The following is a 15,455-nucleotide window of genomic DNA, read 5'->3' on the forward strand; positions in this document are numbered from 1 at the left end:
TGTGGCGGAGCACGAGCTCTAGGCACATGGGCTCAGTAGTGGTGGCACACGGGTTTAGTTGCCCCGCTGCATGTGGGATCTTCCCGGACCAGTACTCGAACTCGTGTCCCCTGCATTGGCAGGCTGATTCTCAACCACTGTGCCACCAGGGAAGTCACTCGTTAAGAATTTTAAATGTTCAGGGATTTCCCTGGTGGTGCAGTGGTTAAGAATCCACCTGCCAATGCAGGGGACACAGATTCAAGCCCTGGTCCAGGAAGATCCCACATGCCGCGGAGCAACTAAGCCTGTGCACCACAACTACTGAGCCTGTGCTCTAGAGCCCGCGAGCCACAACTAATGATCCTGTGTGCCACAACTACTGATCCTGTGTGCCACAACTACTGAAGCCTGCACGCCTAGAGTCCGTGCTCCGCAACAAGAGAAGCCACCGCAATGAGAAGCCCATGCACGGCAACAAAGAGTAGCCCCCGCTCACCGCAACTAGAGAAAGTCCAAGTCCACGCGCAGCAACAAAAACCCAATGCGGCCAATAAATAAATAAATAAATTTATAAAAATAAAATAAAAGAAGGTCTGGGGAATGGATTTAAAAAAGAAAAAAAAAGAATTTTAAATGTTCATGTGCTTTGACCCAGAAATTTCATTCTGGGCAACTAAATTTAGAAATAATGTGGGCAAAGATCTATGTATAAAGGATTTCTCTACAGCGTTACTTATGACAGTGAAAAATTAGAAACAATATCCAATAATTGGGAAAGGGAAACCAAATCAAGTCTACCTGATGGAACATTTTGCTTTGTTCATTAAGAATGATCAACTTGGAGACTATATTAGTAACCAGAAAATGTCATGACCCAATGTTAATGAAAATAGCAGGCTGCTGTGACCATGAATGCAGTTATGTGAAAAGCATGCCTGTATACGAACAAAGTCTGGATAGGGGATTACATAAAAATAATTCTTGTCATTGCGTCCAGTGGGGTGGGAGGGTAGTTTTGTGAAGAATTTTTTTCTGGGACTTCCCTGGTGGTCCAGCGATTAAGACTCCGTGCTCCCAATGCAGGGGGTCTGGGTTCAATCCCTGGTGGGGGAGATAGATCCTGCATGCATGCCGCAACTAAAAGCTCACATATGCAACAAAGATCCCGCATGCCGCAACTAAAGACCTGGCAAAGCCAAATAAAAATAAATAAATAATTTTTTTTAAAAGAAAGAATTTTTATGTTAACCATGTTTTGCTAAATAAACACATTTGAAAAATGTAGGAGAACGCAAGTACTTTTCTCTTCCAAGTAGAGCAGATACTTTGGTCATAAAGAGATTTGGAGCCCCTAAGTCTCTCAGACTAAGTTCACTGTGCTTTCCTAACAATTCCACTTTCTAGATCATTCTGAAATGCATCCTCCTGTGACTTGACATATACTTACTGAACTTAAAATACATGCCCTGCACAGTTGTCGATGTTCAGGATGCAGCAACCAACAGAACAGCCACAGATCCTGCCGCTGTGAAGCTTATTACCCTCCTGGGGGTGGGGTGGGGGTGAGTAACGGTGGTGGTGGTGTACTATACACAGCCTGGGACAGCCTCCCTGATAAGGTGGGACTGAAGCAGAGCTCTGAAGGAAATAAAGATGGAGCCATGTGCCAATCTGGGAGAAGAGCATTCTGGGAGTATGTTCCGTGCACTGGGGCCAGCTGGCTGGAGAGGTCTGGACGAACAGGAGAGCGGCAAGTGTGGGGGGGCAGGGAGGTCACCAAGAGCCCCAAAGACCACAGTGAAGAGCTGGCTTTGTATTCTCAGTGAGAGAGGGAGCCAGAAGAGGGGTCCCGGTAAAGCAGTAACATGATTTACCTTAACTTTCTGTGATGACAGAAATGTCCCACATCTGCACTGTCCATACGGTAGGTGCTAATCTGGTGTGGCTATTTAAATTCATTGAAACCAGACTTCAGTTCTTCCATTCCACAAGTCACATTTCAAGTGCTCATGCAGCTAATGGCTACACTGGACAGTGTGCTTTTAGAGGATCGGTGTGAACTCGGGGCAGAAAACAAGACTCGAGGGAGCAAGTATGGGATGAAGCGGGCGGACCAGTCAGGAGACCACGGTCACAGTAGGAAATGGTTGGACGCTGGATGAAGTTCTGAAGGGAGGATTTGTTGCTGGATTGGTTGTGCGTTGTGAGAACTCACAACCAGCTCTGGCCTGAGCACCTGCAGGATGAGACTGCCAGGTGCTTGGAGGAAGAGGATGTTTTGAGGGGAGAGTGGGATGAAGCAGGAAGTTCTGTTTTGGGCGTGTTCACTTCAGATGCCTATAAGGCATCCTACTAAAGATGGCCAGAAGTCTTTGGGGTTCAGAAGAGAGATCTGGGGTGAAGTCACAGTTTTGGAACTGTCAGTATTTTAAAGTCATTCCACTGGGTGAGATCACCTAAAAGTGGATGTAAGTGGTAAGAAGAGGTTCAGTTATTGAGGCTGGGGTACTCTGATGTTTAAACACTGGGGAAGTGAGGAAGAACTTGTAAAGCAGAAAGACAAGGAAAGGCAGGTGGAGAACCAATATAGAAGGTGTCTGAAAGCCAAATGAATTATTTCAAAAAGGAGGGAGTGATCCACTGTGTCAAATGCTGATACATGAGTAAAAACTGGGGAACAGATCACTGTATTCCACAACACAAACATCACCAGTGACCTTCACAAGGAGGTCTTAATTCCCACTGCCACTATCTTTTTTTAATTTAATGCTGTGTTTCATTCATTCATTCGTCTATTTGTGACAGGTCTTAGTTGTGGCTTGTGGGCTCCTTAGTTGTGGCATGCGAACTCTTAGTTGCAGTATGCATGTGGGATCTAGTCCCCTGACCAGGGATCGAACCTGAGCCCCCTGCATTGGAAGTATGGAGTCTTAACCACTGAGCCACCAGGGAAGTCCCCCTGACTGCTACTATCTTATCTGGACTCCTGCACTAGCTTCATAGCTGATCTCCTTTGCTCTAGTGATTCTGTCATTCAAACATGTCGTCTATATCATGGTGTTATTTTTCCAAAACTTAAATTTTCCTATACTGCCACTCAGTTGAGAAATCTTGCCTAACACTATATTATCTTTAGTAGGAGCAGCCAGACTCTAGGGAGCATGTAAAAATCCCCTGGGGGTGGTGAGGCCCCAACACCCAAGACTCTGTGTCTCAGTAGATTGAGGAAGACCCAGAAACTGTGTTTTTAAGCAGTGGCCAAGATAATGTTACAAACCGTGGTGACCAAAGGACAAAGTCCAAACTACTTAGCAAGGCAAACAAAACCGTTCCAAATTTGGTCCCAAACTTCCTGACTAGCTTCTTCCTATTCCATTCTAGACAGCATACCTACACTTCCACAAGCTCAAACTAACTACTCACACTAACCGCATTTCCCCAAACGTGCCGTGTCCTTCCAGATATTACTGACCCCTGCACAAGCTGCTTCTGCCTCCTGGAAGGCACCTTTCATCTGGCTGTGCCCAGCGAACTCTGACTCGTTCTTCAAGACCCAGCTTAAATGTCACTGCTAGTGTGAGGTCCCACCCTGCTCCCCAAACTCTGTTAAGCTTTTCCATGCAGCACGTTATCTACCAACTACTCTGCCATCAACGCCACAACTCCAGGAGGCAGCGATGGGAGAGGCAGTGCTTTCTTCAACCATGCACGGCCAACACACAACCTGGAACACTGCAGACGTTCGATAACCATGGATGGCTGTTGGCCTGATGGCAAGGCATGTTGGCAAGTGCTCCAAAAGGCAAGACACTGCCACTGTAAAGGGCTGGGGAAGTCAGGAACAGCTCTGTCTACCTGGGACTTGAAGGATGAGTGACACTCAGAGAAAGGGAAGGAGAAGAAGAGAGACCCAAGAGGACTCCAGACAGGACCGTGAAGATGGGGGCGGGGGCATGATCAACATTCCTTCCTCTACCAAGATGGACAGACTCAATGTCCAAAGCAGGATTTGAAATCTATAGATTATGGTTTCAAATAAACATTTTAAGCTTCTGTCTTACAAGATGTATCAAAAAACAAACAACAAAACCTGACCCTTCACAACCTGTTGGCTGGATCTAATAAGTACCCCACCCCCTCTTATACGACGGGACAGACTCAAAGCTCTTGATCTTGATTCACACACTGAATCTTTACTTGGGCTTATCAGCTTTTACTTTGCTCCTCAGACCTGTTTCCCACAAAGGTGTATGAGAGGCAGTATGTGGTAGACTGGCACAAATCTCTCACCTATACCCCCAAACAACCCGTCCAATCTCCTGCTAATAGAGGGTCCTAAAGGGTTCCCATGGTTCCCAAAAGACCGTGTCCTACACAAAGTTGCTCTGTGAATAAGTCTCTGCCGCTTCATTAGTTCTTGAACCCCCCCTAGAACACCCAGTCAGTGTTTTAGTGTGTATCTCCTCAAAACTTTTCAGAATAACCCAGAACCTGGCAATTACCCTGTGAAGCCTTGAGGGCAACCAACTTCTGAATGTTGACACATCGGAATTAACACAGTAGTTTTAATTATACACAGTTTAAAAATCAATATAGCATTGGGAAAATATACAGGAGATCTAAAAGGAATATAATCATAATGCCTTTCATGTAAAAACATCTACTTTGTATGCACGATACAATAAAAAAAACAAACGAGATTTGCCATCTTGTTCTAAAGATCTTGATCCCTGGCATCCGGATTTTTCCCATTTTAGATGGGTAACTGTTATTCCTTTTATGCCCACAAAACCAGTCAGTTGACAACTAGTAACCACTTGGACTTTTCCTTATGAATTGTGGATCCATGAACTGCTTACCTGGGGGGAAATGAACTGGGGAGGCACTTGCGCCCGGAGATTAGGAGAAGAATTCAGCGGCTGCACGGGGGTGTGCACGCCTCTCGATTGTGCTGTGCTATTTCCAAACAAACCATGATTGCCACCCTGTCAACGGAACAGCGACGGTGAGGCTTTTTGTTCACGTAAGAAAACACAAATAAGAAACAGTTCAGGTTTTCTCTCCCTCAGAAGAATCATATCCCGTGTTCCATGGAATCACAGAATTTTACAACTGAAAAAAGTTCCTGATCTCAGAATGCTCAGAAAAGTATTCAAATCCAATCATGGGCATATCATCACCACCCCTGCAGTCTGATGCATTCTATAAACCAAAAGCATTAAACTCAGTCAAATGTTACAAAAAAACACTACTTTGTTGTTGTTGTTGTTGAAAGGTACAGGCAGTATAACATTTACTTAACTACTTTCTTTTTTAAGATTGGGTTTACCGAATTTATTCTCCAACTATATAACCTGAGACGCACCTTAAAAAGCAACTGAGTAAAAATGCAGGCTTGCATTTTATATAATAATATCAGTTGTAAAACAATACTATGATATGACTTCTCTGAATTGGTTGATTCAATCATAAAATCAGTGCCACCCAACTGTGAGCCTAGCTCCCTGAGGACCCTACTCCAGATCCGAACACCCTTCCCTGTCCTGAGTCTGCTTGGTCCCTTCTTTACTAGACAAGGAAATGTGAATCAACCACAGAGTGAGATAAAAAAGGAAGAAAGGGAAAAAGTGAAAAATCATTCCAGGGCTACCAAAACAAAACATTACTCACCTGTAACTTCTCATTCAAATGTATGACTATCAGTCTAGTCAAAAAACAAGCTTAGCTCCCTGATTTCTGGAGGATCAACTCATTGAAGCAGTTCTAGACTGCTCCAATCAAAGAGCTATAAAAAGCTGGGCTGTATATGATGGCCTTTCCTTTCTGACTTGTTTCTAGCAGAGAAGCAAAGAAATCGTATTCGATACTTGACGCTGCCCGATGTAGTTGTCTATACCATCTTCACTTGGCCTCTTCAAGGCCCAGCTCAGAGGTCAAACTCATCAACGAAGTCTTCTCCCAAACCTTCCTCATTGCACATTCAGATTCACTGAGCCCACCTCTACATTCTCAAAACACTTGAAAACTCTTTGATAGGATCCATCATCAAATCATATTACAGTTTTTTTCCATCCTGTCTTTCCACCACCAGCTTAATATTTCCCTCTTTGTATTCCCAGAAACTCAATCAAGCCCTGGTCTGTAGGATGAGCACATCATTTGTAAACATCCATGACCCACCAATTTCATACACTTGAAAACAAACGTCCCACTGAACACCGTCAGTGAAGACAGCTACACCACTGCTTATACCAAGTCTGTGCGCTCTGAGCTGAGGTCACCACCATCATCTTATCCCTGGAATCATGGGGATTAAGGCAATTTTAAAGAAGAATTTTGTCCTTAAGTTCTAGAGCACCAAAGATATTTTGATGGCTTAATGATTCAAAATAGATTAAGGGACTGCTTCAGGGGAATTAATGAACTTAAAAATATTGAAAATAAAAATGATTATGAATATAAAGTAGAAATAGAAATGGCAATTAAAATCTGCGTATATCTCATAAAAGAAAATCAAAGATCCACCATGAATTTTAAATCTCCCAAAGGACTGTTTAAACATGAAAAGACCTTTAGTTCTAGAAACTCTAATATCTCTGCCTCTCCTGTCTTACTAATCAAACTTGTCATTCTGAGGTGAAATGGCTCAGTTCTAACTTTTCTGAGATCCTGGTAGTCTGGAGCTTAGCTACTTATTCTTCCCAGGAAAATAGGAAACATTTATTTTGCTAAGACTATTCCACTGAGATCATTCTCACACTTTACTATCAAAGTAATGACCTTGTTATTAGATGTTAATTATTCATGGATGGCCCTTGGATGGTGGGGTTTCTGACAGCTAAAGTCCCTGCCAGAACCTATGTTTTGTAGGGCTCCAAACTGCTCTGTATGGGTCGTTTTAAATTTCAACCTCTCTTTCTGGTAAGAGGTATTACAAAGAATTTACCTTTTTTGGTTTTTGTAAAATCAAGCCCTACTTTCCTATTCCTAGGAGAAAGAGTCCATCCCACTCCCACCAAATGTTTTAGGTTTTCATTATCAAGTGTCTCCAAAGCCATACCAAACACTTGGATATATCTGATACAAATAATAACAAAGATAAGTCAACATAAGTTTATCAAAAAATACCTTTTTAAAAAAAATAAGACCCTTTTTAGATTTTTATTCATTATTTACTGTTAAATCTTGCTTTTTTATTTTTTGGCTGTGGCATGTGCCTGGTGAGATCTCAGTTCCCCGATCAGGGATGGAACCTGGGCCATGGCAGTGAAAGCTCGGAATTCTAAACACTAGGCCAACCAGGGAATTCCCATCTTCTCTATTTTTTAATATGGAACCTTGGTATCACAAGTTGGTCATCTTCTTGGCTCAGAAGTAGCTATTTTGCACAGTAATGTATTTAATGGTAATCATACAAATCCAGTCTTTTTTTTTTTTTTTTTTTTGGCAGTACGCAGGCCTCTCACCGTTGTGGCCTCTCCCATTGCGGAGCACAGGCTCCGGACGCGCAGGCTCAGCGGCCATGGCTCACGGGCCCAGCCGCTCCGCGGCATGTGGGATCTTCCCAGACCGCGGCATGAACCCGTGTCCCCTGCATCAGCAGGCGGACTCCCAACCACTGCGCCACCAGGGAAGCCCAATCCAGTCTTTTTTTTAAAAAACTATATTTAGAGATTAGGAAAACCAGCATCAAAACCATATATATATATATATATATATATATATAAACGGTGGCTTATATGGCTATTTCTAAAGCTTCACTGTTGTATGTGAGGCTTTAATGATGACCTGAGCCTAATCATTATTGGTGATATTTGCCTCAACTACAATGTTTAACTTAGAAAGGTATATAGATTAAAAACAAGGTTATCAAGCTAATTGAAATCTTCTGTAATTTGGGAAAAACCCTCAAATTTTATTTTGAAACTATGAAGTATATTAACTCTGCATGAAAATAGTGTGAAAAAACCATAACCATATTTGGATAGAACATGTATAATCAACTTGGTTCACAATGGACTTTGTAGCAATCCACAGATCAAAAAAATGAAGAGAAATGACCTTTTTTTAGAGTCCAGCGCACAGCTAGTTTGGCTGGTCACTTATACTCAAGTTTATGTACTCTAAGTATCTGATAATCAGGTGATCCTGGGAGAATACTTATGATCACCATTAACCAAGAGTATTAAGACTATCTTATATTTGATATATCTCAACCCAAAAGAGCCCTCCTCCCCACCAAAATGGATATAATTGTTTCTTCTGTTTATATAAGTAATACACAGCCATGTCCTCTGTGGAAACATTAGGAAAAAGAGCGAAACATCAAGGAAGAAAACAAAAAACTACCTATAACTCTCAATCCAGAGTTAAGCAATCTGAACACATGGATATAATATAGCCCATTTTTTAAATGTGCTAAGGCAACAATTAGAAAGCATATGAACGATCTATATGCGACTTGAGGACTATAGCATAAGAGGTGTTTTATAACATCCTTTCATTTCTACGTGAAAAGTCATCACGTGCAAACAGAATGGACGCAACTAATAATTAAATGTCCTTCTGTGACATTCAGAGATGAAAGCAGAAGGACAAGCAAGTAGTCATGGAACTAAGGCCAGGAAAGTATCACTGGAGCCACTGTCACAAAGGAATTGTCCCCAGATTCCTGGTTTTCTCCACAAAAACTACAACAGAGCTACTGCAAGGTGACAGACAGAGGCCTGCTCTGTCCGCCTGGGCCTGTAAAGGAGAGGCGGCATGATCAGGCCAGCCCCGCCAGTCCTGTTTCTGCTGCACAGCCCTTCCTTGGAGGACCGACAGATCCAACCCCAGGAAAGGCGCTGCTCCAGGCTGAATCAAACGCTGGGCAACATCGGTCTTCTTAAAGCTTCATTATCTAACATGTAAGTTACCTTTCTCTGGGTAATATGATACTTAAAGACACTGGATTTTTAAGATGATGTAACCCTCCAATATTTAATCTTACTAGTTTTGCTGCTGCTTTCTAATTAGCAATTTTATTAGATTGAAAAGACCTCAAAAGTAGTCTTGCCATTCAATCAAACGTTCAAAAATGGCAAATATGATGCTAAATTAGATGATAGAAGGTACCTGTAAGCTTCTTTAACATTTTCCTAAGCCAGTCATTAGTTAACTATTAAACGTAAACTTATGACCAAAAATGGGAAGACAAAAGAAACATATTTAAAATAAAATCCATGTTGAGAAACATGAAGAGAGATGGGTTCTATGGGCTGAAAGAGCTAAAGCCTATACTTAATATCATTCTGTGCATTCAGTAATCAACAAATTTCCCAAGACAGACAAATGATGCAATAAACTGCAGACCAGGGCCAAGGCGAGGCCACAGCCAAGCAGTTATAAATTTGAGAGGCCTCCTTACTTGTCTAGCAGCGAAGTTTTGGGGGTTGAGCCCTGTGCCGATTGCTCCAAGGCTGACGTTGGGTAGTGTGGAACCAGAGGGAGACAGCTTGTAGCTGGGAGAAGGGGAGAAGGGAGAGCAGGGAGCCTCATCCCCAAGGCACCCATCTTGATTGGAGAAAGGCAAAGTCAGCTGAAAAGTAGTAGTAGTTAGCCAATCACAATGAGTGTTGGTTAGTGAAGCAACAGAATGCAAGAAGGGAAAAGAGAAACACCAGGAATAAACAAGGTTAGAGTGTATTAGCAGTAAACGAGGATAGAATTTGGATCTGATAATAAGTCATGATACTTTGCCCAACAGACACCATCTGTCATCCTCTTTCCTATAGATTCTTATCCTCTAAGTTAGTTAACACATTCTGTCCATCGCACTAAGATAAAAATTGCCAGACACTTCATTTTCATGCATCTAGTATTGATTGCTCTAACTACGTGGCTGCCGAAACAGAAGCCACAGTAATCCTCTTGTGGATATGTTGCTGTCTGGATCAGCACTGTGGTGTCAAAAATGTGCCAGATCTAAACACTCTGGTTTTAACTGCCTTCTGAAGACCAGAAACACTGCAAATTGGTATTCTGAATCAAGGAATGACCTCCTCCATTAGAAAGGTTAAAAATCCCAACAGATAGGTATAAATGACTTGTTTAAAGCAGGTAGTTGAGAATTTGAAAAGTATACCATCATAACTAAAAACAGATCATTATGGAAATGGAGAAAGAAGACAAAAGAGCTCTCTTAGAAATAGCAAAGCAGGAAGTTTTGGATCATCTCGACAAAGCTAGAAGGCAAGGCCTTAGGAGACACAGACTGTTTGCACAAGATCCAAAAGTTGCACAACAGCAGAAAAAAGAATTCAGAATAAATTTGCCTCTAGGATTTCTTCTACGTGTTTTGAGTGTGCATTTCCCACTATAAACAGACCACTTCCCCCCTCCAAACTTCATAAATTCCCCAAAACTTAGACCTTGTTCACAATACTCACATTCTAAAGACAGATGGTTCTAGCTGCTGCCTAATCACCTAACAACAACAGCTATTTTCATGTCACCATTCAAAAGCAGGTGACGTTTGTGCTTTGCTCGCTCATTCAGTTCAGTAATTCTGTGCTTCCTTCTGGAATTAATTATCAAAAGACAAGTGGGAACCAAAGTGGTTCTCACGAATTATTATCTTAAACCAAGGATTCAACTCACCTTCTCAAAATAAGGCCCACTATCTGTGGTTCCCATGTCTTTGGAATTAGGTGGACGGAACCCAGATCGATCCTTCCTCATGATATCATTAAAATCCCCGAGATTCATTGCTCGCTTGTCCACATCAAATTTTTTATCTGGAAGGCTCCCTGAAAAGTAACACAGAAGGAGTGAGGATGTTAACAATCAATGTCTCCCTCATGACCAAGAGTGACCTGTCCCACTACGCTCCCCGAGGTGCAGGTGTAAGACCAGAAGAGCTTTTTACTGGTTCAGGCTGCTGGCGGTCCTTCCTGGAACACACATGGATGCCTTAAAAACAAACCAAAACCAAACAATCCCCCCCAAACCCCACAACATATATTAGCTGTAGCCGGTTTTCTATGGAAGACTGAAAGAGAGCCTGAGGGCTAACCTAGTAAAAAAATCTCTAACTAATCTAATTCTTAGACCGGGTATTGATATGTTTGATGAACATATCTTGCTCATATATTCAAATGTCCTCAGTGAGAGGATGTGTCTCTTGTTAATATTTTAGCATCTGCTAGACAAACAGCTGGGGTTGTGAAACACGATTATGAGGAATAAAAAGAGCAAAGAGGCATGGTTGTTGCCCTAAAACTTAGAACTTCATGCTGAACGCAGGAGACGGTGTGCCATGTTACTGGTACAATGTAATTTCCCAGGTGCAATGGCTATTCCCACTTTCTTTCACATATCTATAAATTTGTTATGGTACAGTGACATGAAGCTCATTTTTTAGCTGTTCTCGTATTTAAGAGTATCACAGATCAGAGGTTATTTCCCTTATCTCCTAGGATTGTTTCCTTTTCTTCCCGGTTTGATTCTTCTTAAGTTCCTTCAGGTGAGCGACAGCATCACTGTGAAGGTCCCACAGATGAAGGGCTGATGCTGCATCTGCTCTACTTGCAGAGGAGGGGGTTGGTCAATAATGGAACATCCCAGTGCAGACAGACCTGGCCACCTGAGAGCTGACTCTGGTATCTTATTTGGCCACACACAGCATTTTTAAAAATCTGGACTAGCTTCCACTATTTAAAAATCAGGATGTCCAGGACAGGAATAAAGATGCAGATGTAGAGAATAGACTTGAGGACGGGGGGAGGGGGAAGGGTCAGCTGGGACGAAGTGAGAGACTGGCATGGACATATACACACTACCAAACATAAAAGAGACAGCTAGTGGGAAGCGGCCGCATAGCGCAGGGAGATCAGCTCAGTGCTTTGTGACCACCTAGAGGGGTGGGATAGGGAGGGTGGGAGGGAGACGCAAGAGGGTGGAGATATGGGGCTATATGTATATGTATAGCAGATTCACTCTGTTATAACAGCAGAAACTAACACACCATTGTAAAGCAACTATACTCCAATAAAGACGTTAAAAAAAAAATCAGGATGTCAATGCATATCTGAATTTCTGGCCTCTCTTGAAAACACTGGAGGATCTGGCAAAGCTGAGCCTACACTCGTCCACGACAACAAGTGCCAACGGCCGAGCAAAGGCTGACTCCTTTATGTGGTACACACGGTCTCCCCAGCTGCCCAGTGGCCTCCAAGTCTCAAGCTTTTATAGGTGGCACACACTACTCATTTACGTCAAACACGGCGCCTTCCCCAGAGCGAGTGTGGAATATGTGTCTAGGAACTGCACCCATCCCAACTCAAAGTGAGCAGGGGGTCCCAACAGGGTGTCATGAACAACATATTCCATTCGTATTAGTGGAGGGATACACACCTACAGACAAATCCATTTTGCTACTTGGATTATCTTCAGTTTGACTCTGAAAATAAAGAACAGTGAAGGAAGATTAAAGGCTTGAATTAAACGTCTGAATCAGAGGAGAAATGGCATTATTCATGTGTGAGCCACACCTTACTTTACTACTAGGACTATACAAGGTCCTTGGAAATGAACCTTAAACTGGAATGAAGACAATAACTTTTTTTTTTGGCTGCGTGGCATGAGGGATCTTAGTTCCCTGACCAGGGATTGAACCTGTGTCCCCTGCAGTGGAAATGCGAAGTCCTAATCACTGGACCGCCCGGGAAGTCCCAAGACAGTAACATTTATTTATATATATATATATATATATATATATATATATATATATTTTATATTTATTTATTTTTGGCTGCACTGCATCTTTGTTGCTGCACGCGGGCTTTCTCTAGTTGTGGCGAGTGGGGGCTACTCTTCGTTGCGGAGCACTGGCTCTAGGCACATGGGCTTCAGTAGTTGTGGCTCATGGGCACTGGAGCACAGACAGGCTCAGTAGTTGTGGCGCATGGGCTTAGTTGCTCTGCGGCACCCAGACCAGGACTCGAACCTGTGTGCCCTGCGTTGGCAGTGGATCTTAACCACTTCCCCTCCCCCCCAGGGAAGTCCCAGTAACTTTTTTTTTTCCTATTTTTTTTTTTTTTTGCAGTACTTGGGCCTCCGGACATGGAGGCTCAGCGGCCATGGCTCACGGGCCCAGCCACTCCGTGGCATGCGGGATCCTCCCGGACCGGGGCACGAACCCGTGTCCCCTGCATCGGCAGGCGGACTCTCAACCACTGCGCCACCAGGGAAGCCCCCAGTAACATTTTTTTTTTTTTTTTTTTTTTTTAGTAACATTTTTAATATGACTAATTTTGGGACTTCCCAGGTGGTCCAGTGGTTAAGACTCTGCACCCCCAATGCAGGGGACCCGGGTTCAATCCCTGGTCAGGGAACTAGAGCCCGCATGCCGCAACTAAAAATTCCGCAAGCCGCAACTAAGACCTGGTGCAGCCAAATAAAGAAATAAATATTAAAAACAAAAATCTGACTAATTTTGATTGCTGTTGGTGTCTATATTCCTAAATTCGATTTTCACATCAAATTAGCTTCAGTAAATCTATGGGCAGAAGAACAGCTAAACAGCTGCTTGGAGAGTTAAACCCCTGTGCTCAAGTTCCAGTCAGCTCAGGATCAAATTCCAAGAGCGGCAGCCAAATGATGACAACTTCTTCTTGTGACTTGTCAAGTCATCAGATCTTGAAATGTGCAGCCAAGTCATTTGTCTTTTGGCAACCAGGGACAGGGAGTCCCCATAATGTTCCCAAGAGATCAAAAAATTAGAAATTCTACAAGAACTGCCTATATAATTAATCACAAATAGTTTCCCTAGTTATTCTGCAGTTGCTGTCTTTTTAAAAATTATAATATTAAAACTGCTACAGTAGTCAGCAAAAATTATATAAATTTTAAGTACTTGGCTTTTTCTTCCCTAACTGCCTAAGGAAAAGGATACAAGGACTAAAAATATAAAAGCTGTACCCTTTAAATACTGGAGTATTTCGTTAAGAAAAAAAGAATAGAGAACAAATACTGCCTAATCCAAATCAGGAACACTGCTTAACCAGTTTCTAAATCTGTACTTTGGTACTATATGTGGCAGTGGTCTTAAAATTTGTACTAAATGTAAAAGTTGGGATACATTACACATATGAAAAAGTAAAACTTACCAGCAGTCCCATATTTGAAAACTGTTTGGCAAGGGGATTCATCCATGAATCATTGTTTCCTCCTTTTAGTGAGCACTAGAGAAATGAAATATGTAACCTCAGAATCAAGTAATTTTATTTTATTTCAACTTCCTGAGTTGCATAAGTACTGACTGAAAATGCAAAACCAAGAGTTTACACCTTTTTGAACCCTAACTATTCCTCTTTAACTATAGTTATTTTGATATGTTATCTGTTAGCCTAAAAAAGTACTATGCTTTAATTATTACACCTATGTTTTCATTCTTACTTTATTCGTTGCACTGAATTAGAAGTAACTGGAAAAATATATGGTCAGCTAATGTTTTTACCCTATAAATAGAAGGTCAATAGCAGATTTTCTAAAACATAATGTTTGCATGCTAGTATTTTCTCTCTTACTCTCTCCTTGTAACCCAAGCCGGTTTGTATTAGGAGTGAAGAAAAGGAGTTTGATGCTAGCGCATGTTATTTGGAAAGGAGCCCATTTAAACTAGTCATTATTCTCTGTGTGGATACAATGAGGAACTCATCCGCGTAGCACTTTCATCTGCTTGGTTTCATAGTGTAAAGATGTGGCTCCCCAATGGGAAAGAAGCCTAGCAGAAGACACCATCATCAAGCTTACCACATAGCTGTTTCTATGAGGGCAGTTAGTTTTAAGTGCAAAGGTGGCGGATGTAGGTTTCTGCTTGTTTCTTAATGGGACAAACTAGTTTCTCCACTGAACAAGGCACCAGTCATCAGTTCCACTTTTACTTCTACGTAGAAGGTGAGTGGAACTGTGGCAGGGACCTTGTGGGGGCAGGAGGTGATGGGGCTTTGTGCACGTGTGCATTCTCCGGGTAAAAATTCTATTTGTGTTCTGATGGTATTGGTCAGATCAATTTTATTATTCTTGCAAGTGTTAAGGTACTTAGTTTGAAGGTCAAAAAAACCCTCACTGGAAGGAGGAGAGAAGTGGTAGTTACTTTGTGGACAGATGTTAGTGATGACAGCACAACAATGTGAATGTACTTAATGCGACTGATCCATACACTTAAGATTGGTTAAGATGGTAAATTTTATGTCAGCTGTATTTGATCACACACACAAAGAGGCCCTCAGTATGAAAGGTCAGAATCATCAGTCATGGAGCAGAAACATTTAATTCCCAATTAACTTCATTAAATTTTGGTGGTTCCCTGAGTGGGCTAGTACCTTTCACTCAGTTGCTTCCTCAACAGTCTCCTGAACGATCTTGTAATTTGGTCTTATTGTTAATTTGTAAATAACAAAAAGAAAGCCACAGCAGACTAGACGACA

General features: G+C 42.2%; 1 protein-coding gene across 8 annotated transcripts in view; it reads right to left on the reverse strand.

Annotated features, from left to right (window-relative positions):
• Nucleotides 1–15,455, reverse strand: part of TNRC6B (trinucleotide repeat containing adaptor 6B) — a 261,599-nt gene that overhangs the window by 40,719 nt on the left and 205,425 nt on the right. For 7 of the 8 annotated variants that reach the window (XM_032645301.1, XM_032645306.1, XM_032645303.1 and 4 more), the window contains 4 exons: nt 14,133–14,207; nt 12,379–12,424; nt 10,624–10,772; nt 4,842–4,967 (listed from right to left, as the gene is read on the reverse strand). In XM_032645301.1, coding sequence (XP_032501192.1) covers nt 4,842–4,967; nt 10,624–10,772; nt 12,379–12,424; nt 14,133–14,207 — 396 coding nt within the window. Of the gene's footprint in view, nt 1–4,841; nt 4,968–9,391; nt 9,563–10,623; nt 10,773–12,378; nt 12,425–14,132; nt 14,208–15,455 lie in introns of all 8 variants that reach the window. The other variant, XM_032645308.1, reaches the window with a different exon arrangement.

Source organism: Phocoena sinus, chromosome 10, assembly GCF_008692025.1.
Source record: "Phocoena sinus isolate mPhoSin1 chromosome 10, mPhoSin1.pri, whole genome shotgun sequence".
NCBI classification, from domain to species: Eukaryota; Metazoa; Chordata; class Mammalia; order Artiodactyla; family Phocoenidae; genus Phocoena; species Phocoena sinus.